This window comes from Mustelus asterias, chromosome 17 (assembly GCF_964213995.1).
Source record: "Mustelus asterias chromosome 17, sMusAst1.hap1.1, whole genome shotgun sequence".
Classification (NCBI taxonomy): domain Eukaryota; kingdom Metazoa; phylum Chordata; class Chondrichthyes; order Carcharhiniformes; family Triakidae; genus Mustelus; species Mustelus asterias.
Genome location: NC_135817.1, coordinates 84,821,129 through 84,843,165, shown reverse-complemented (window position 1 = coordinate 84,843,165; position 22,037 = coordinate 84,821,129). Strand labels below are relative to the sequence as shown.

General features: G+C 44.9%; 2 protein-coding genes across 4 annotated transcripts in view; both read right to left on the bottom strand.

Moving 5' to 3' along the window:
• The window catches only part of LOC144506658 (lipase member H-like), a 35,016-nt gene extending 32,851 nt beyond the window's left edge, over window positions 1–2,165 (bottom strand). The window contains exon 1 of one of the 2 annotated variants that reach the window (XM_078233062.1): window positions 2,028–2,165. In XM_078233062.1, the coding sequence (XP_078089188.1) occupies window positions 2,028–2,107 (80 nt within the window). In that variant the 5' untranslated portion in view covers window positions 2,108–2,165. The remainder of the gene's footprint in view (window positions 1–2,027) is intronic. The other variant, XM_078233064.1, reaches the window with a different exon arrangement.
• Window positions 2,166–6,412: 4,247 nt separating this feature from the next.
• Window positions 6,413–22,037, bottom strand: part of LOC144506656 (stomatin-like) — a 46,632-nt gene continuing 31,007 nt past the window's right edge. For both annotated transcript variants that reach the window (XM_078233060.1, XM_078233059.1), the window contains exons 4-8: window positions 16,609–16,681; window positions 16,025–16,107; window positions 12,176–12,379; window positions 11,549–11,683; window positions 6,413–7,487 (exon numbers count right to left, since the gene is read on the bottom strand). In XM_078233060.1, coding sequence (XP_078089186.1) covers window positions 7,299–7,487; window positions 11,549–11,683; window positions 12,176–12,379; window positions 16,025–16,107; window positions 16,609–16,681 — 684 coding nt within the window. In that variant the 3' untranslated portion in view covers window positions 6,413–7,298. The remainder of the gene's footprint in view (window positions 7,488–11,548; window positions 11,684–12,175; window positions 12,380–16,024; window positions 16,108–16,608; window positions 16,682–22,037) is intronic.

Here is a 22,037-nt window from a genome sequence, read left to right as displayed (position 1 = left end):
ATCATGGAATAGAATCATAGAATCCTACAATGCAGAAGGAGGTCATTCGGCCCATAGAGCCTGCACCGACAACAATCCCACCCATGTCCTATCCCCGTAACTCCACATTTTACCATCCTAATCCCCTGACACTGAGGGCCAATTTAGCATGGCCAATCCACCTAACCCGCACATCTTTGGGCTGTGGGAGGAAACCGGAGGACCCGGAGGAAACCCACGCAGACGTGGGGAGAATGCGCAAACTCCACACAGACAGTGACCCAAACCGAGAATCGAACCCGGGTCCCTGGCGCAGAAAGGCAGCGGTACTAACCATTGTGCCACCCCAAGGGAGAAGGTAGGTTTCGAAGGTAAGTGAATGGGATTTCAGGATGGGGATTTTAAACATTAGAAAGTGGGGTTTGGAGATCGGGAAGGTAGCCACACATCGGTGGGAGGGAGTTGGATGTCGGGGTGGGGGGGTCACGGAGTTGGAGATTTGTGGGGGGGGGGGGGAGTCAAAGATTTGGGGTGTCGTGTGGGTGGAGTTGGACACTGGGGGGTTGTGGGTCAGTGCGTTGAATTGGGGAGTGTTGTGGGGGGCTGGTGTGATGTCGGGCCCAGACGTCTGGTCGAAGGGGACAGGGGTGCAGAATCCTATGTGAGTGGGGAATTTTTTTTTATATTTGTATGTGGGACATGGGCATCGCTGCCTGACCAGCATTTATTGCCCATCCCTAGTTACCCGAGGGCAGTTGAGAGTCAACCACATTGCTGTAGCTCTGGAGTCACATGTAGGCCAGACTGGGTAAGGACGGCAGATTTCCTTCCCAAAAGGACATCAGTGAACCAGATGGGTTTTTCCGACAACCAAATGGTTTCACGTTCATCTGTAAATTCTTAATTCCAGATATTTTTTATTGAATTCAAATTCTGCCACCTGCCGTGGTGGGATTTGAACCCGGGTCCCCAGAACATTAGCTGAGTTTTTGGATTAATAGTCAAGCGATAATAACACTAGGCCATCACCTCCCCTGTGGGGAGTGGGGCTCTTACTTGAGGGTGGTGTGGGGCGATAGGGGTCTCTGGAGGGGTGAGGAGTAGGGGGGGGCGGGGGGGTGGATATTAATCCGTGCAGGGCTCGATCTGGGTTTTCGTCTAGTTTCACTGAAAAAGTGTTTTTTCCCTTCTAACTCTTCAAGAGTAAGAGTGAGTGTAAACTGGCAGAACAATCCGAAGTTAGTGATTTAACGCACTTTGTCGGATGGTTCCAAGTGCAGTGCAATTGCCCAGGGGACAGTTTACCACTTAAACCCTTATTTGGCAACTTGCAAGAGGGGATTACCCGACGCATCTTTGGAGTACCCCCCAAATCCGACACTGGGGATCCAAGGAGGTTGCAGGAGCTGTAAATATTTGAAATCTTTATTCCTGATTGCTTTTTCTTAATTTTAAACTGGACTTGTTGGCAGAGGTTACAGCTTGAGGGGTGCCACGCTTCATCAAATACGGCTCACCAGGCAACGCCTCCACTCTTCCATCTGCCATGGGACTTGATGGATTGAGTGAAAAGGAGAGGCTGAGTAGACTGGGACTTTTTTCTCTGGAGGGTAGGAGGCTGAGGGGTGACCTTATTGAGGTCTACAAAATAATGAGGGGCATAGACAAGGTAGATAGTCAATATCTTTTCCCAAAGGTAGGGGAGTCTAAAACTAGAGGGCATCGGTTTAAGGTGAGAGGGGAGAGATACAAAAGTGCCCAGAGGGGCAATTTTTTCACACAGAGGGTGGTGAGTGTCTGGAACAAGCTGCCAGAGGTAGTAGTAGAGGCGGGTGCAATTTTATCTTTTAAAAAGCATTTAGATAGTTACATGGATACGATGGGTGTAGGGGGATATGGGCCAAATGCAGGCAATTGGGATTAGCTTGGGGGTTTTAAAAAAAAAAGGGCGGCATGGACATGTTGGGCCGAAGGGCCTGTTTCCATGCTGTAAACCTCTATGACTCTATGAAAGGATTTACAGGTCGATAATCGACCTGTTTGCTGACCTTATGAAGGCACCTTCCATGGGGTGGGACTCAAACCCCAAGGTCAATTCCAGGGGGCCGAGCTGAGAGGAGCAGCCCATGAGACTCCAATCGACACCCCATTTCCAGCAGCACCGGGAGAACCTACAGGATTACTTCCTGCTGACGTCAGACTTTCAAAAGACAGAGAGGCTCCTGAATGGTTCTTTGTAAATCAGGAGACACATGTCCTTAACCTGTTCATTCCCAGGTTCACAGGAGTAGAACCTGAGCTACATTTTCGAAGGTAAGAGTTTTTTTCTCACACTTACGAGAAGGTAGCAAGCTGTACTTAATATTTATACCAACCTGTACGAACCAGGAGACACATTAATTTTAGGGGGCTTATTCGTGAGAGCAGCAGCAGTAGCTTTTAAGTGCCTAACTAATATTTAGTTTTTAATCTAACAACCAATAGAGGGAGAGGGATGTCAATTGCTGGAGTTGGGTGCTACTCCTGCGAGATGTGGGGTATCATGGACATTTCAAGTGTCCCAAAGGACTACATCTGTCTAATTTCCTAGACGGTGAGGTCCCAGAGGAATGGAGGATAGCCAATGCTGTCCTGTTATTTAAGAAGGGTAGCAAGGATAACCTGGGTAATTATAGACCAGCGAGCTTGACGTCAGTGATCATGAAATTGTTGGAGAAGATTCTTAGGGATAGGATCTATACACATTTGGAACTGAATGGTCTTATTAGTGGCAGACAGCATGGTTTTGTTCGAGAGAGGTCATGTCTCACTAATTTGATTGAGTTTCTTGAGGAGGTGACAAAAATGATTGGCGAGGGAAGGGCCAGGAATGTTGTCTACGTGGACTTTAGTAAAGCATTTGACAAGGTCCCTCATGGCAGGCTGGTGCAAAAGGTTAAATCACACGTGATCAGGGGTGAACTAGCGAGATGGATTCAGAACTTGCTTGGCAATAGAAGACAAAGAGTAATGGTGAAAGGGTGTTTTTCTGAATGGAGATCTGTAACTTGTGGTGTTCCTCAGGGATTATTGCTGGGATCCTCTGTTGTTTGTAATATATATAAATGACTTGGAAGAAAACGTAGCTGGTCTGATTAGCAAGTTTGCGGATGATACTAAGATTGGCGGAGTTGCAGGTAGTGATGAAGATGATTAGAGAATTCAGCATGATATAGGTAGGCTGGAAAATTGGGCAGAGAAATGGCAGATGGAATTTAATCCAGACAAAAGTGGCGTGATGTATTTTGGTAGGTCCAATTCAGGTGGGAGCTATAAAATAAATGGCAGAACAATTGGGAGCATAGACACACACAGAGATTTGGGAGTACAGGTCCACAGATCATTAAAAGTGGCAGCACAGGTGGAAAAGGTGGTGAAGAAAGCATATGGCAAGCTTGTCTTCATCGGCTGGGACATCGTGTATAAAAGTTGGCAAATTGTCTAACAGTTGTATAAAACATTGGTTAGGCCACATTTGGAATACTGTGTCCAATTCTGGTCACCACACTACCAGAAGGACATGGAGTCTTTGGTGGGAGTACAGAAAAGATTTACCAGGATGTTGCCTGGTATGGAGGGCATTAGCTATGAGGAGAGCTTGAAGAAAATGGGATTGCTCTCCCTGGAAAGATGGAAGCTGAGGGGCGACCTGATAGAAGTTTATAAAATTATGAGGGACATAGATAAGGTGAACAGTTGGAAGCTTTTTCCCAGGGCAGAAATGCCAATTACAAGGGGGCACGGGTTCAAGGTAAGGGTGGAAATGTTCAGTCGAGATGTGCGGGGGAAGAGAGGGGTGGGGCCTGGAATGCACTGCCAAATGAGGTGGTTGAGGCAGAAACGTTAGTGACATTTTATTTGGATAAACACATCAACAGGCGGAGAATAGAGGGCTACAGGCGGTTGGTCTAGATTAGGTTGGGTGCATTGGCTGTGCTAAATTCTCCCTCAGTGTACCCGAGCAGGCTCTGGAGTGTGGCAACTAGGGGATTTTCACAGTAACTTAATTACAGTGTTAATGTAAGCCTACTTGTGACTAATAAATAAACTTTACTTTTTTACTTTTAGATAGGACAATGTGATAGGGGCAGGCTGGTGGGGCGAAGGGCCTGTTCCTGTGCGGTTTTGTTCTTCTGTCATAGGCATGCACATTACCACTGTGCCACATGATCTGCACAACCTGTGAATATGGTCATCAAAAAACAAAGCACTGTGGTTTGTATCTAGTGGGATGGAATTGAAAACCAATGCCTTGAGTAGCCATGGACACTTGGGGCGGGACATTCCATAAGGTAGTGGAGTCTGAGGATCCGCTTTCTTGTCTTTCCTCCTCTGCTGCAGCTCTGCCTCATTAGTAAGACATTGTTACTCAAAGTGTGACACAGCTTGATGGACAAGTTGTTGTTACTTTGAAGGAGATGTCTCAAGCTTCTCCCAGTCATTGTTTGGCTGAGGACATTATGTTGAGGAACTCTTGCAGTGACGTTGGGAATGAGACGATTGACCTCCAACAGCCACAGCCCTCTTCCTTTGTGTTAGGTGTGACTCCAACCAGTGGAAAGTTTTCCATTCCATTGACTCCAGTTTTGCGAGGGCTCCATGATGCAATGTTTGGTCAAAGCTGCCTTGATGTCAAGGGCAGTCATCTGAGCTCTTAAGTCCATATCTGGAACAAGGTTATAATGAGGTCTGGAGCTGAGTGGGCCTGCTGGAACTCGAAACATCAGGAGCATCAGTGAGCTGGTTATCACTGTGTAGCTTGACAACACCTTCTATGGTTTTTCCTTGACTATGTTTGAATGATGTCACAAGACTTCATGGAGACCAGAGTCATTGTTGAGGACTCATATGGAAACTCCATCCCGCATGTTTACTACAGTGTAGCCACCTCTGGTGGATTTATCCTCCAGGTAGGACATACCCAAGGCTGATGATGGGACATTGTCTGTGAGGTATGATTCCATGAGTATGACTATGTCAGGCTGTTGCTTGACCAGTCTGTGGGTCAGCTCTCCCAATTTTAGCATAAACTTCCAAATGTGAGTAAGGAGGACGTTGCAAGGTCAACGGAGCTGGGATGCCATTGTCATTTCCAGTGACTAGGTCAATGCTTATTGGTCTATCAGGGATAATTACATGGTTTGCTACAAACACTTTCCTGGCTATTTCATAGGGCAATTAAGAGTCACATGTTAGTAAGGGTGGCAGATGTGCTTCCCAAAAGGGCACTGATAAACCAGATGGGCTTTTAGGACAGCCAATGATGGTTTCATTGCACAATTACTGTTACAGCTTTCAATTCCAGATCTTATAAACTAATTGAATTTAAATTCCACCAGCTGCATTGATGCGATTTGAACTCTCGTCTCTTGAGACCTCTGGATTACTAGTCCAGTGACATTACCATGACGCTATCTTATCTGTATGCAGGTTTTACTATGCACCAATTGGTTTCTCCATTTCCTTCCATGACACGGCATGGTGGCACAGTGGTTAGCATTGCTGGCTCACAGCGCCAGGGACCCGGGTTCAATTCCGGCCTTGGGTCACTGTGTGGAGTTTGCACGTTCCCCCCGTGTCTGCGTTGGTTTCCTCTGGGTGCTCCAGTTTCCTCCCACAGTCCAAAGATGCATGGGTTAGGTTGATTGGCTATGCTAAATCGAGCCTAGTGTCAGGGAGATTAACAGGGTAAATGTGTGGGGTTACGGGAATAGGGTCTGGGTGGGATTGTGGTCGGTGTCGACTCGACGGGCTGAATGGCTCCTTCTGCACTGTTGGGATTCTATGATTCAATGACAACAGTAACTGCCCCTTAGACTTGATCAGTCAATGTACATGGATTCTCCTCCATTGTCCTATTGCAGATTGGAAGGTGGGGCCTAACACTGTGTTCTTGCCCACACCTCAATTCCCCACCCTCCATGCCCTCCCCTCGCAATCACCCCTTCCCCCACAGTATTTCTACCTGCACTTATCTCGAAGTAAGATCACCTGAGACATGCAAGTTGTCAGGCAGGCAGTACCCAAGTAAACTACCTTCTATCACAGCATTCTGGAAGGGTTTGATGGGGCTGCCATTTTCTGAAGGGAGAGGGCCTTGTTGTTAACACCTAGCTCTTCCATTTTTCATAGGACTGAAAAAGCAAGACCTAAAAGCTGGAAGTTATTTTCTTCAGGGCTCTTTTGCTCTGTTTTTAATGGTTATCCTTGTTTTTGGGTGCAGTCTGGTGAATTCATTGTTAAGAGATTCAGGCGTACCAGGCACCCAAACACCCCTCCACTCTCAAACAACGGGGAGATAACCAGAGATGATGCCAAACAGAAGGCGAGACCTTTGCAAGAAGAAAGTTGAATATTGGTAATTAAACATTGACTCGAACGGATGGACAACAAATTTCTTTAAAACCTTGTTTAGAAACATTTTAATTGTCAGCGTTAAAAAAGATACAGTAAACAAACCTTTAAAAAAAAAGCTTAAATGTATGACATAGTTTAACCAACCAGAACACAGCACAAGTGAAAGGCTCACAGAGGTGAAACTAGTTACATACAAGCTTGGCAAAAGTTGACAGTGTGTTCAGATCCATCTCCAGTATGCGTTACGTACAGTCTGAGAATAAGCAGCAATTCATGCTCTGTAGAAGGCACAGTGCCAATTCCACCCCTCTTTGCACAGAATAGGAGGTTTGGAGTCATGGGGAAGCTGTGTTTATCACTGCAGAACTGGCATTTATTTACCACCTTCTGTTTGCATTTGTTAGTCTTTTTTTCTAGCCTTTTTTTGTCAGTTCCAACTGGTGTTTTTGGTTAAAGGGAACTTTTACAACGCAGATTAATGAGACAGCGGGGTGACTTAATCCTAATGTTGACAGTTACCAATTGGAAACCAAAGAGAAAGAAACCACTAGGAAGTTGTTGTAACCTGGCATGCAAAGGTTATTTTCTTTCATTTAAAAATAAGCTAAAGGAAAGAGAATTATATGGGTTCCCAAGTTGATGTTCCAGAGTCAACTAGGCTAGAATCATGAATGCAAACCTGCAGACAGACACACATAGAGCACAAAGACTAAGGGCTATGCACGGAGGAGGCAGAGTACAAAGGGGATAGGGTGAATGACAGACCCACAAAAATGACCAACATCTAATGGCGCAGGTTTCTCGGATAGTTCATTCAGATGGATAACCGGTCAACTTTTTACATAGTGTGCACCACAGCTCACTTTGCAGTACTGCACTCAGAAAGAATAGTTCCCAAAGACACCTGTGTTGATGAGCCCACCTCACTTCTTTGTGAAGGTTGTCATGGTGTTGATTGGCACTGGGAACAAGATGGTGGAGTTCCGCTCTGAAGCAACCTCGGAAAGCGTCTGAAGGTAACGGAGCTGCAGGGCATTTGGACTCAGCGCCATCACCATCGCTGCCTCCTTGAGGGCATGAGAGGCATTCATCTCACCTTCCGCAGCAATCACCTGGGGGAAATGGGAAGGAAATTGCAGAGGGCCATTGAGAACATGAGTGGATTATTCAGTCCCGTCAGATCTGCCATTGAAGTGCTCCAGATATCAAATCTCTGTATCAATATCCTTTCCATTAGTTTTAAGGTAGCTATGGAGAATGATAGGTCTGGCCCAAAAGAAAACGTTCTAAAAAGTTGATTATGGGAGTCTGTTGGCAGGCAAAGGGACAGCTGGTAAGTGGGAGGCTTTCAAAAGTGTGTTAACCAGGTTTCAGGATAAGCACATTCCTTTGAGAGTGATGGGCAAGGCTGGTAGAAGTCGGGAACCTTGGATGACTAGGGATACTGAGCTCCTGGTCAAGAAGAAGAAGGAGGCATATGTCCTGCATAGGCAACTGGGATCAAGTGGATCTCGAAGAGTAAAGAGGGGGTTGGAGTAGAGTTGAGAGAGAAATCAGGAGGGCAAAACGAGATTGCTTTGGCAGATGAGGCAAAGAAGAATCCAAAGAGCTTCTACAAGATGGATTGGCCATGCTAAATTGACCCAAGTGTCAGGGGGATTAGCAGCGTAAATACGTGGGGTTACGGGAATAAGGCCTGGGTGGGATTGTGGTCGGTGCAGACTCGATGGACCAAATGGCCTCCTTCTGCACTGTAGGAATTATATGAAATACATAAAGGGCAAAAGGGTAACTAAGAATCATCAAGGTCATCTATGTGCGGATCCACTAGAGATGGATGAGATCCTAAATGAATATTTCTCATCAATATTTACTGTTGAGAAAGGAATGGATGTTAGGGAACTTGGGGAAATAAATAGTAATGTCTTGAGGAGAGTAGATATTACAGAGAAGGAAGTGCTGGGAGTCTTAAAGTGCATCAAGGTAGATAAATCCCCGAGACCTGATGAAGTGTATCCCAGAATGTTGTGGGAGACTAGGGAGGTAATTGCGGGTCCCCGAGCAGAGATATTTGAATCATCGATCGTCACGGGTGAGGTGCCAGAAGATTGGAGGGTGGCAACTGTTGTGCCTTTGTTTAAAAAGGGTTGCAGTGAAAAGCCTGAGAACTATAGGCCAGTGAGCCTAACGTCTGTAGTGGGTAAATTGTGAAAAGGTATTCTGAGAGACAGGATCTACAGGCATTTAGAGAGGCAAGAACTGATTAGGGACAGTCAGCATGGCTTTGAGAGTGGAAAATCATGTCTTACAAATTTAATTGAGTTTTTTGAAGGGGTAACCAAGAAGGTAGATGAGGGCAGGGCAATTGATGTTGTCGACATGGACTTTAGCAAGGCCTTTGACAAGGTACCGCATGGTAGGTTGTTGCATAAGGTTAAATCTCAAGGGATCTAGGGTAAGGTAGCCAATTAGATACAAAATTGGCTTGATGACAGAAGACAGAGGGGGATTGTAGACGGTTGTTTTTCAAACTGGAGGCCTGTGACCAGCGATGTGCCCCAGGGATTGGTGCTGGGTCCACTGTTATTTGTCATTTGTATTAATGATTTGGATGAGAATTTAGGAGGCATGGTGAGTACGTTCACAGATGACACCAAGATTTGTGGTATAGTGGACAGTGAAGAAGGTTATCTAGGATTGCAACAGGATCTTGATCAATTGGGCCAGTGGGCTGACAAATGGCAGATGGAGTTTAATTTAGATAAATGCGAGGTGATACATTTACTCTTCAGTCAGCTCACTCGTTAATGATCGGTGACATGCAAGCCAAGTTTGTACAAGCTGTCATCATAATTGAAGACTCCACGCCCTGGCATCATTCTGGTGAATCAGCACAGCACCCATCCCAGTGCGAGTAAAAGGACCACATCATATTTGTCTTCTGCTGGTGGAATAAGGGTATTGTGGGACATGGCACTCAGCCCCAGAGGCCAGGAAGGTACCAAGAGATGCCATGATAGCTGAGCTTCAGCTCCCTGGAATTGGTAGCTGAATTGGGCAGTCAAAAGTAGCACTGGTATCAAGATTAGTGAACAGCAGCCAGAGTCGCCGACCCTCCAGTATCACCCTGGAATCTCCAGACATTTAAGATTAATCTCCAAGGTACTAGATATCCAAGGGAGGAAAAATAAAATGATCGGAGCATTGAAAAATAATTTACTCCCAACCCTTTTTGCAATAATGTTGGATTTGGCAATGAAAAAATCAACTGGGTAATGAGGAATCCATTCGCTCCCCGCTGTCCATGGGAAAGGGCTTCCCTATCCGAATGGATCTGTTGGGCAACCAATGAGAAAGGGCCTGGTGAAGGAGGTCGTCATGTTATCAAAACTCTAGGATTACATCCAAGGCCAGGGAGACGGGCCAGAAATTAATTATCTTTTGTTTGATAGATGTTTGATTGACAAGGGAGTCAAGAGTTTTGGTATGAAAGCAAGAAAGTAAAGACCACAATAAGATCAACAATGTCTTATTGAATGGTACAGCAGACACAAGGGACAGAACGGTCATTCCTGCAACTACTTCTTATGTTCTTATGGTTACCAGGCTGTGCCCTCTTTAGTTTTGAAAGTATGATATTTAAACTTTCATCTGACCGGAAATATTTTAATTTGAACGGAGACAGAGCAAGCTGCTTTAAAATGCAAGGTGTAGGGGGGAAAACAAAACAAAAAAATCACCCTCAGGGGACTGTGAAGAGAGTGACATTTCCTCGAATACAGACACCCATCAAAACTCGGAACCGTCAAAGAAATTGTAAAGCACTGGATATGGAAACAATGGCTGCCACCAGACAGACCCACCTAAAATGTCTTGGAAATACAAAATGGGTGAAATATTTCAAAGCAAGGCTCCCCAGCCATTAGAGCGAGATCGCAGGTGATACAAGTGGTGTCAAGAAAGCCTTCAGCAGAGGAAGCAGGCTGAAGGCTGCTCTCTCTCCCGCTCTCTTTGTGAATGAGTGTACAGTTCAAGAAGCTCTATCAGACAACTAAGATCTTATAATTATTACAACATCTTCTACATCTGAATGGATCTAAGAAGCCAGCTGGCTTAAATCGGCCACTACGTTTAAAATCTATGCCTCAAGGACAATCAAAGAACGATCCCAGGAATGAAGAGTTTGTCATATGAGGAGCGGTTGAGGATGGAGTTTAGAAGGATGAGGGGGGATCTTATTGAAATTTACAGAATACCGAGAGGCCTGGATAGAGTGGACGTGGAGAGGATGTTTCCACTAGTGGGAGAGACTAGAACTAAAACTAGAACAGTTTTAAAGGAGCGTCCCTTTACTCTGAGGTCAGAACCCAGAGTGAAGGGACGCTCCTTTAAAACTGAGATGAGGAGGAATTTCTTCAGCCAGAGAGTGGTGAATCTGTGGAACTCATTGCCACAGAGGGCTGTGGAGGCCAGGTCATTAAGTATCTTTAAGACAGAGATAGATAGGTTCTTGATCAATAAGGGGATCAAGGGTTATGGGGAGAAGGCAGGAGAATGGGGATGAGAATCATATCAGCCAAGATTGAATGGCGGAACAAACTCGATGGGCCAAATGGTCCAATTCTGCTCCTATATTTTATGGTCTTAAAGGACACTTAACCATTTATTATTTTATTTATTGGACTCGAACTCCCTTCATTTCTGATATGTGTATGGGACCAGAATGGCTGCATGAGGGTTGAATGCTCGACATCATGTTTTAATCCCTTCTCAATTGTCCATCTCAAGGACAGTTATGGATGGGCAATAAGCGCTGGCCCAGCCAGTGAGGCCCACATCCCTGGGATGAATTAAAAATATATATTTTTCTCGTGTTTCTTGGGTAATAAATTTGCTCTTTCTTTCACTCAAGGAAATGTTGTTTGATTAAATCCTTATTGCTCACGGCTTAAATCGCTAAATGCATTCTGATTTGGGAAAGACATATCCTTGAGAAAGAGAAACTTAGATCTTTGTTGTCACCAGCTGAGGAGGTTGAATAGAGAGGAGCCAGTTCACCCCTTCCCACCTGGTCATCATGTTATGATCTTTTTATAGGTGTAAGAGAGTGAAATCCAGCCCCACTATCCCTCCACATTTCCAACACATAACCGAGCAAGACTTGCACCCTCACCTTGGCTTTGGCATCCCTTGCAGCTTCAGCTTCTGCTGCCATCGCTCTTTGCAATGCCACCGGCAGTCTCACGTCTTTGATTTCCACTCGCTCTACCTTGATTCCCCATCCCTTCGATGCATCAAACAGGTTTTTCTGAGTGCGGGGGAGCACAAGGAATAGACAATCAGGGAGGGACAATGTGGTACAATTGCTGCACTGCGTTAGAGAATGGTCTGAGAGACCTATATATGTATGTAACAGAGAGAGTTATAAAACTGGGTGAGTATCTGTGAGTGTTAAAACTGAGAAACTTATAAATAGGGTATGACAACGCCAAAAGCGAGACCCCGGTATTGAAAGTGGAGCAGAATGGAGAGTGTCGCACTGATGGTCTTATACAATGTGCAGTGAGACAGTGCTTTGTGAGCACCCAGTAACAGAGGGAGCATTATAAATTGTGAACTTTTTTACAGAGAGTGGACTATGTTATAGGCAGTGTTTTAATTGAGAGCTTTAGACTGAGGGTGACATGTGTAACAGAGGAGTATTATAAATGGAAAGCCTTGTGCTGAGGTTGGAGCGAATGTGTTTGTCCCAACAGTGTATAATTGTTTATGTCCGGGTAATTGCTTGTTTTGAGTGTACCTCCATCTTCTGTGCCATGTGCTCACGTTCGGTAAGGATGCTTGTCAGGCTCTTGGTGCCCAGCATGTTCTGCAGTGTTGTTTGAGCCAGCAGGTGAGTAACATTGGCCACGTTGATCACGCTAATGACAGACATCACAGGATCAAAGACACGATAGTAGACGATCGCATCCACCATAATTGTGACAGAGTCTTTTGTTAGCACCTGCAGGTAAAGCCCATAAAATGGGTTAACTGTTTGGACCAACAACTGATATTTGTGCCTAATGCTGGGAGGAGGATCCAGATACTCGATAACTGAATAGATTTTATTTTATTCATTCATGGGATGTGGGTGTCACTGGTGGGGCCTGTATTTATTGTCCTGAACTGAGTAGTTTGTGAGGCCATTTCAGAATCAACCACATTGCTGTGGCTTTGGAGTCACATGTAGGCCAGACCGGGTAAGGATGGCAGATTTTCTTCCTTGAAAGACATTAGTGAATCAGATTGGTTTCTACGACAATTGACAATGGTTTCATAATCATTAGACTTTTAATTCTAGATATTCATGGAATTCAAATTTCAACATCTGCTGTGGTGGGATTTGAACCCAGGTCCCCAGAGTCTCAGGATTATGAATCTAGTGACAACACCAGTACACCATTGCTTCCCCTATAGATGCTATAAAAGAAAGATATGGAGTTTAGAGAGAAGAACTGAAGGGCGTGATGATGGAGGAGGCTAACCACCAAGAGCTGGGAACTATATTAACCAGAAACACAAAGAAAACGGAACAAATCCTCAAGATCCTCACCAACTTTTACAGCTGCATCATGGAAAGCATTCTTTCTGGTTGTATCACAGCTTGGTGTGGCTCCTGCTCTGCCCAAAACCGCAAGAAACTACAAAAGGTTGTGAATGTGGCCCAATCCATCACGCAAACCAGCCTCCCATCCATTGACCCTATCTACACTTGGAAAAGCAGCCAGCATAATTAAGGACCCCTGCACCCCGGACATATTCCCTTCCACCTTCTTCCGTCGGGAAATGATACAAAAGTCTGAGGTCACGTACCAACCGACTCAAAAAAACGGCTTCTTCCCTGCTGCTGTCAGACTTTTGAATGGACCTACCTCACATTAAGTTGATCTTTCTCTACACCCTAGCTATGACTGTAACACTACATTCTGCACTCTCTCCTTTCCTTTTCTATGAACGGTATGTTTTGTCTGTATAGCACGCAAGAAACAATACCTTTCACTGCATACTAATACATGTGACAATAATAAATCAAATCAAAGGTAGTCACTCTTGTGCTGCCAGGGAAACAACTGGATCAGTGGCATTCCAGATTATGCTCTGCAATTGTAAGCACTGATTTTAACTACTTATGTTATCAAAAGACAGCAAGTAAACTGCCAATAAAATAAGGGGCAGCACAGTGGCACAGTGGTTAGCACGGCTACCTCACAGTTCCAGGGACTCCGGGTTCGATTCCTGGCTTGGGTCACTGTCTGTGTGGAGTTTGCACATTCTCCCCGTGTCTGTGTGAGTTTCCTCCCACAGTCCAAAGATGTGCAGGTTAGGTTGACATCAGTGACTCACCTGATGAAGGAGCAGCAGTCCGAAAACTCGTGATTCCAAATAAACCGATTGGACTTTAACCTGGTGTTGTGAGACTTCTTACAGAACAGAAGAAGATACATGGCTATGGGTAGTAAGAGCAGAGCCATAGGATTGGTTTCGATTCCACGAGCAGAAATTCAATGGGTCCAATAGCCTCTGCCACCAGTGTGCCACAGCCGCAGTGTGTACCATCTACAGAATAAACTGCAGCAACTTGCCACGGCTTCCTCGACAGCATCGCCTAACCCTGTGACCTCTATTACCGAGAAGCACTTGGGTAAAAAGCACACGGGAATGCCAGCAATTCCAAGTTCTCCACCAAGTCACGACGCATCCTTCACTGTCATAGGATCAATATCCTGCAAATCTCGATCAACCCACATGGTTTATATTCACATCACAGACTCTAATGGTTCAAGAAGAATAATGATCACCTCTCCAAGAGACAACTGCAACAGGCAATAAATGTCTGTCTTGCCATTAAGCAAAGCTTCAATGGTGCTGTATGTGTGGACTGGCTGTTCTCACCCAGTCATGATGTGGAGATGCCGGCGTTGGACTGGGGTAAACACAGTAAGAAGTTTAACAACACCAGGTTAAAGTCCAACAGAGCAGCAATTGTGATTCAGTGTGTATTAATGAGATGGGTTATGGAAACGGGGACAGAAATTGTACCCACGCTTCATAGAATCCTGACAGTGCATCTTACCCAGCTCCTCCCCCTTGTAACCTTGCACATTTACCGTGGCTAATCCACCTAATTTACACATCTTTTGGACATCATGGGGCAATTTAGCATGGTCATTCCACTGAACCTGCATATCTCTGTATTGAGAGGGGAAACTGGAGCACGCGGATTAAACCCACGCAGACACGGGGAGAATGTGCAGATTCCACACAGACAGTGACCCAAGGCCGGAATTGAACCCAAGTCCCTGGCGTTGTGAGACAGCAGTGCTAACCACTGGGCCACACCCATGCTCTTGATTGGCACTGAGGCCACCCACCTCCATACATTCATGTCGACATGTGAAAATCAGGTGAGGAGGGCACAGGTGGGACTGGTTTTGATTCTATGGGGGTTTATGGGGATAGAATGGGGGAAAGGGTTTGGGTAAGATACTTTGTCAGAGAGCCGGTGCAGACTCGAAGGGCCAAATGGCCTCCTTCTGCACTGTAGGGATTCTATGATTCCATCGCCATTGTTTCAAAGGTGACTAAAAGCGAGCATTAATCAGAAATGGATTTATTAAGTGCCCTGATGATTTTTTCTCCTGGGTTTTGCTGGTAGGCACATTGTGCTGGAGGCAGTAGTCCAGTCCTGGAGGGGAACTATATTTACAGCTCATATCTGGACCTGCATGAACACCATGTGACAAAGGAAACCTTTCACGCTGATGAATTTACCTGATATGAATTGTTGCAAAATTGGGAAGTAGAATGTTAGAATTTGGTGTTTGCAAAATTCTAAAAAATTGTAAAATGCAAAGAGGTGAAAGTATTGCACTGTCCCTCTGAAAAGGTGGTGGTTTTCCCTGTGCTTAGAAAGTTAAAAAGAAATGCAGGTCCATATGGGGTGCCAAGGCCAAGTCTTGGTTGCCTTGGTAACAGGCTTCAGGCATTTGAATGCTTTTGAATTCAGCCAATCAGTTTAAATTAGGGACTTGGATACCAGCAACCTATTAGATTTGAATTTAATTGTTTTGGCAACCTGAGAACCAATCCTATCGTTGGGGGTGTTGATGTGTCATCACAGGTATAAAAGAACAGGCAGTGGGATCCATGTCTTAGAGAAAGCCTCATCTCGATAACGAAGGTACCAAAGTAGACAGAAGTTCCAGACAGAAGAATTAACAGAGAAAGCCCAAAATATTCCGGAAGAGACAAACCTGGTTGTAACTGAGAGTGACTTAAATTTTATTTATTTTTGTTAATAAGTAAGAATTGCATTCATCTAAACAGCATTCCATTAGAATCATGTTTGATTTGGTTTTGTGAATAGTTTAGGTAACCTGTTCACTGTTAGTTAGATAAATAAATTGTGACTTGTTGACTTTAGAGAGAGTGTAAGGGAGTTATTTTAACCACTAAAAGTTACTGAAGTGCAGATATTACCGCTTCACACTCACTTTTACAGATTATGAGGCCAGGTATTCCTCTTTGAGTGATTGGGTGTTTGTTGTCGGAGGGGGGGGGGGGAATCCACCTCCGCTTCATAACAGAATCAACTGGTGAGACCTACCTCTTGTGGTGGTACAGAGAATGAGACCGTCCTCAAATCAACAAGGCAAAAGGTATCAGTGCAGGGTATAGTCCAGAAAATGCCTAGAGTTAGAAATAAAGGTCATTTGGGGGGTTTTGAGTAAACAACAGCTTACATTTATATAGCGCTTTAATGTAGCTGGGTCAAAGAGTAAGGTTTGTAGGTGCATCTTAAAGCAGGAGAGAGAGAGCTACAGAGACAAAGAGATTTATGGAAGTAACTGCAGAGCTAGAGACAGTCAGAGATATGGGGTCAAAGACTGAACAATGAAAACCGAGGTTGCTCAAGAGGCCAGAATTAGAGGAGCACAGAGATTCTGGAAGGTTGTAGGATTGAGGGGAAGGACAGAGGTAGGGAGGGGGAAGGCCATGGATGGAGCTGATAGCAAGGATGAGCACTTTACAGCCGAGATGTTGTTGAAACGAGAGTTGATGCAGATTAGCGAGCGCAGGCAAGGTGGGAGGAGATTCATGAGGGAGGAGCATTAACAACAACATGAACCAGTTGGGCCGAATGGCCTGTCTCTGTGCTGTCAATTCTTTGCAATGGATTTGAAAACCTACCTGGACCTTTGGCTCCACCAGGAACAATGCGACCTAATCGAAATATCACAGCTCGTTCATATTCTTTCACAACCTGGAAGGAAGGTTAGATGATTATACGATTATCAACACTTCAGCATTCACAAACAATCTCTCACTTGTCCATTGTCTCTACAAGTAACATCTCTACAATGTTTGTACCAAGAAGAAGTTAGAAGAAAACTTTCTTGTTTCTCTAAACCTCATTCCACAGTGTTTTAACTTGTTGCCATTATGTCCCTCCCAATGTACACATTCACAATCTGTTCCAAGATATTTTTCCAGTACTGTGATCTTGCTGAACAATTCTCCAGCAAGACTGGAGAGTGTTGTAAAACTGAGTGTAAATGGTCATGGTGTTACATTCAACAGGTCCCTGGTGTGACTCCCGTTGCTGCAAAGACTGATAGCAAGTGCCCTGGCAGTATGGTAAGTTGCACCAGAGAACAGGGTCAAAGACATCTCACTGATGTGATCATACAACATGCAAACAAGTTTGGCAGCACAATGGTTATGTCACTGGAAACATAAATTGAAACCCACACAGCAAACTGGGACAGATTAAATAAATTCTGGAATAAAAACTATCAAGAATGGTGACCTTGAAGCTACCATAGAAACGCTGCAGTGCAGAAGGAGGCCATTTGGGCCGTCGAGTCTACACTGACAACAATCCCACTTAGGCCTTATCCCCGTAATCCCACATACTTACACCATGAATCCCTCTAACCTACGCATCCCAAGACATTAAGGGGCAATTTAGCATGGCCAATGCACCTAACCCGCACATCTTTGAACTGTGGGAGGAAGCGGAGCACCCGGAGGAAACCCACGCAGACATAGGGAGAATGTGCAGACTCCACACAGACAGTGACCCAAGTCGGGAATCGAACCCAGGTCCCTGGAGCATTGAGGCAGCAGTGCTAACCACTATGCCACCCCCAGATAAAACCCATCGCATTCAGTAATGCCCTTACTTGGTCTGGCCTTTATCTAGTTTCCTACCCACAGCAATGGTCTACACCCTTGTATTCACAACTGACCAGGGTTCTCTGTGGCTGGGATTCTCCGGTCCCGCTGCTGTGAATGGAGATTTGCCCGAGTGCCTAATTCTCCGCTCTCGATGTCAGTGTTGGTGGTCATATGAGATCAGAGAATTCCAGTCCACGTCTAGAATATCATGTGAAGTTTTAGTCTGCTCATTTAGGGAAATGTGTTGGGAGTGGTTTGGAGGGATGTCACTAGCTTGACATACTCTCTTCCATCGGGAAAAAGATACAGAAGTCTGAAGTCACGTACTAACTGACTCAAGAATAGCTTCTTCCCTGCTGCCATCAGACTTTTGAAGGGACCTACCTCATATTAAGTTGAGCTTTCTCTACACCCTAGCTATGACTGTAACACTACATTCTGCACTCTCTCGTTTCCTACTCTATGAACGATATGCTTTGTCTGTTCAGTGCGCAAGAGACAATACTTTTCACTGTATACTAATACATTTGACAATAATAAATCAAATCAAATCAAAAAATGATGCCTGGAATGCGTGGGTTGTTTTGTGAGGAAACACTAGACAGAATGGGCTTGTTTCCACTGGAGTTTAGAAGAACGAGGGGTGAATTGATTGAAATATAAGACCCTTGATGGTCTTGACAAGGTGGATGTGGAAAGGATGTTTCCTTGTGTGGTTAGCCTAGAACTAGGGGGCATTGTTTTAAAATTAGGAGTCACCTGTTTAGGACAGAGCTGAGGAAATTTTTTTCCCTCAAGAGGGTTATGCGACTTTGGAACTCCCTGGTCAGAAAGCACTGCAGAAGAGATCATTGATTATTTTTAAGTGGAGGCAGACAGATTCTTGTTAGGCAAGGGTATCAAAGTTATTGGAGGTAGCTGGGAATGTAGAATTTGAAACACAAACAGGTCAGCCATGATCTTATTGAATGACAGAGCAGGCTTGAGGGGCCAAATGGCCTAACTTCTGCTCCCATTTTGTATGTCCATATGAAGTTATTTGACATAGCAATGTGGGACTGGGAAACAGCATTGTCCACAGGGTGATGTAAAGAGACACATGACCTGAAACTTATAGTCAATTGTGGACTGGACAGAGACCTGTGTAGCAGCAAGCATGGAGTTAGCTCATAGCTTGGGCTATTTATGCATATATAATTATGAGTTGTTAATTAACCTATCATTTTCAACCATACAGGACTCAAAACCTTTTTGAGGGACCAACTGAACATATGACATTCAACTACAACCAACATCTCAGAGGCACGTAGGAATGGGCAATTAGTCCGGCTTTACTAGTAACACCCACACCCTGTCTGTACTTAAATACTTTGAAAAAACAAACACTCCCCACTTGCTTTTCTTATCTTTTTCTTAACCTCTTCTCTCATTTTCCTATTTTCTCTCTTCTTTTTAATCATATCTGGAGGTTCTATGTGCCGCCTTCTTCAGTTCTCGTTATGGCTATCCTCTTGATTTATCCAGGAAAATCTGACACTTAATTTACTGGTACATAACTTTTCTAAAATGGAGTAATCTCTGTTTTGACAATATCTCATGGTTGATGTGCAGTTTGGAGTGCTCATTTCCCTTTCCACCTCACATCAGGTGGCTCAGTTCTCAACTTTCTGAGATCTTCCCTATTCCAATCTCATGTTCCAATCACTGTTCTAACGTTTCCCCTCCCAGCGAACCCTCAGGTAATTAATCCGGAGGTTCTCCCGCATGCTCAGCTCATCTACCCGGACCTAATCTGATGCGCATAACTAATTTCAGCATTGCCACCAGTAAAATGCTTCCTAATCTCCTGCTATAAACTATCAGAACACCCCTCCCCCGACAACAGAAAGACTAGGTGTGGGGCTTAAGGAAATGCATTGGAGGCGGTTCACAGGATGTTTGAGAGATTGATGCTTGCAGCTTAAGTTTTTTTTTCTTTCAGAGGGTTGTGCGACTTTGGAACTCTCTGCCTCAGAAAGCGATGGAGGTCGGGTCGTTGGCTATTTTTAAGGTCGAGGTAGATCGATTCTTGTTCCAAGGGAATCAAGGGGGTAGATGGGTATGTGGAACTTGAAACACAAACAGATCAGCCAGGATATCAGCAGACTCAAAAAAAGTTCCCCTCATCTCTGTTCTACAAGGGCGACCCCTAATTTTAAAACACTGTCCCCTAGTTCTGTAGTCACTCAGAAGAGGAAACAACCTTTTTACGTGCACCTTGTCCAGACCGTTCAGGATCTTATATACTTTAATCAAGTCTCCCCCTCATTCTTCTAAACTCCGGAGGCTTAAGTCACACATTTTAGTGGGATTCTCTCCCGAGTTCTCACCACGTTTCTCTCCTCATACAAGATGTGGATTAAATCCTTCCCTGACCAAGCATAAGAACAGGAGGCCATTCTCGCCCCTTGACCCTGTTCCATCATTTAACCATGATCATGGCTGCTGTATACCTTAGCTCCATCCACTCATCCTGGTTTTGCAACCTTCAGTACATTTGCCTAACAAAACTCTGTCAATCCCAGTTTTGAAATATTCACTTGATCCTCAGCGTCAACACTTTTATCGAGGTGAGAGTCCCAGATTTCCATTACCCTTTGTGCTAAGATCTGCTAATTTTAAGGTTATGCTCCAGCCCCCACATCCAGAACTCCATGCAACCCCCATGAACATTTAGTCACCTGGCGGCACGGTGGCACAATGGTTAGCACTGCTGCCTCACAGCGCCAGGGACCCGGGTTCGATCCCCGGCTTGGGTCACTGTCTGTGCAGAGTCTGCATGTTCTCCCCATGTCTGCGTGGGTATCCTCCGGGTACTCCCGTTTCTGCCCACAGTCCGAAAGGCGTGCTGGTTAGGTGCATTGGCCATGCTAAGTTCTCCCTCAGTGTACCTGAGCAAGCACTGGAGTGTGGCGACTAGGGGATTTTCACACTAACTTCATTGAAATGTTAATGTAAGCCTACTTGTACATGAATATTTAAATTAAACTAATATTTTGTTATCTATTCGGTGTCAAATTTCTGTTTGATTCACAATTCTGCAGGATGTCTTGCCAATTTCTATGGCCAATCTCCCAGATTCAACTCTCCATGAAATTGATGTTGTCAAAAATCTTTCCACCAGTGTCTTAATTCGCAACCCCTGTGCTCGCTGACCTTCACACCGGCTCCCAGTTAAGTAAAACCACACTTCAAAATTCTGTTTTCTCAAATTACTCCTTGCGCCCGCCCCTCTTTATCTCTGTAATCATTGGCGACTCGGCCAACATTGTCTACCTCATCCGCTGCAGGCGTGGTACATTGGGGAGACCATGCAGATGCTACAACAACGGGTGAACGGACACCGCGCAACAATCACCAGGCAGGAGTGTTCCCTTCCTGTCGGGGAACACTTCAGCAGTCAAGGACATTCAGCCTCCGATCTTTGGGTAAGCGTTCTCCAAGGCGCCCTTCAAGGCACACGACAATGCAGAACTGCCGAGCAGAGACTGATAGCCAAGGTCTGCACGCATGAGGACGGCCTCAACCTGGATCTTGGGTTCATGTCACACTACATGTAACCCCCCCCACCATTTGATTTGATCCGATTTATTTTTTGATTTATTAATGTCACATGTATTAGTATACAGTGAAAAGTATTGTTTCTTGCGCGCTATACAGACAAAACATAACGTACATAGAGAAAGAAACGAGAGATTCAAGAATGTAGTGTTACATTCATAGCTAAGGTGTTGAGAAAGATCAACTTAATGCAAGGTAAATCCATTCAAAAGTCTGACGGCAGGAGGGAAAAAGCTGTTCTTGACTCAGTTGGTATGTGACCATAGACTTTTGTATCTTTTTTCTGACAGAAGAAGGTGGAAGAGAGAACGTCCGGGGTGCATGGGACCCTTAATTATGCTGGCTGCTTTGCCGAGGCAGCGGGAAGTTTAGACAGAGTCAATGGATGGGAGGCTGGTTTGTGTGATTGGGCTATATTCACAACCTTTTGTAGTTTCTTGCAGTCTTGGGCAGAGCAGGAGTCATACCAAGCTGTGATACAACCAGAAAGAATGCTTTCTATGGTGCATCTGTAGAAGTTGATGAGAATCATAGCTGACATGCCAAATTTCCTTGGTCTTCTGAGAAAATAGAGGCATTGATGGGCTTTCTTAACTATAGTGTCGGCATGGGGGGACCCATGTTGGTGATCTGGACACCTAAACGTTTGAAGCTCTCGACCGTTTCTACTACTTTGTCTCCATTGATGTAGACAGGGGTACGTTCTCCGCTACGCTTCCTGAAGTCAATGGCAATCTCCTACGTTTTGTTGACATTGAGGGAGAGATTATTGTCACAGCACCAGTTCACCAGATTCTCTATCTCATTCCTGTACTCTGTCTCGTCATTGTTCGAGATCC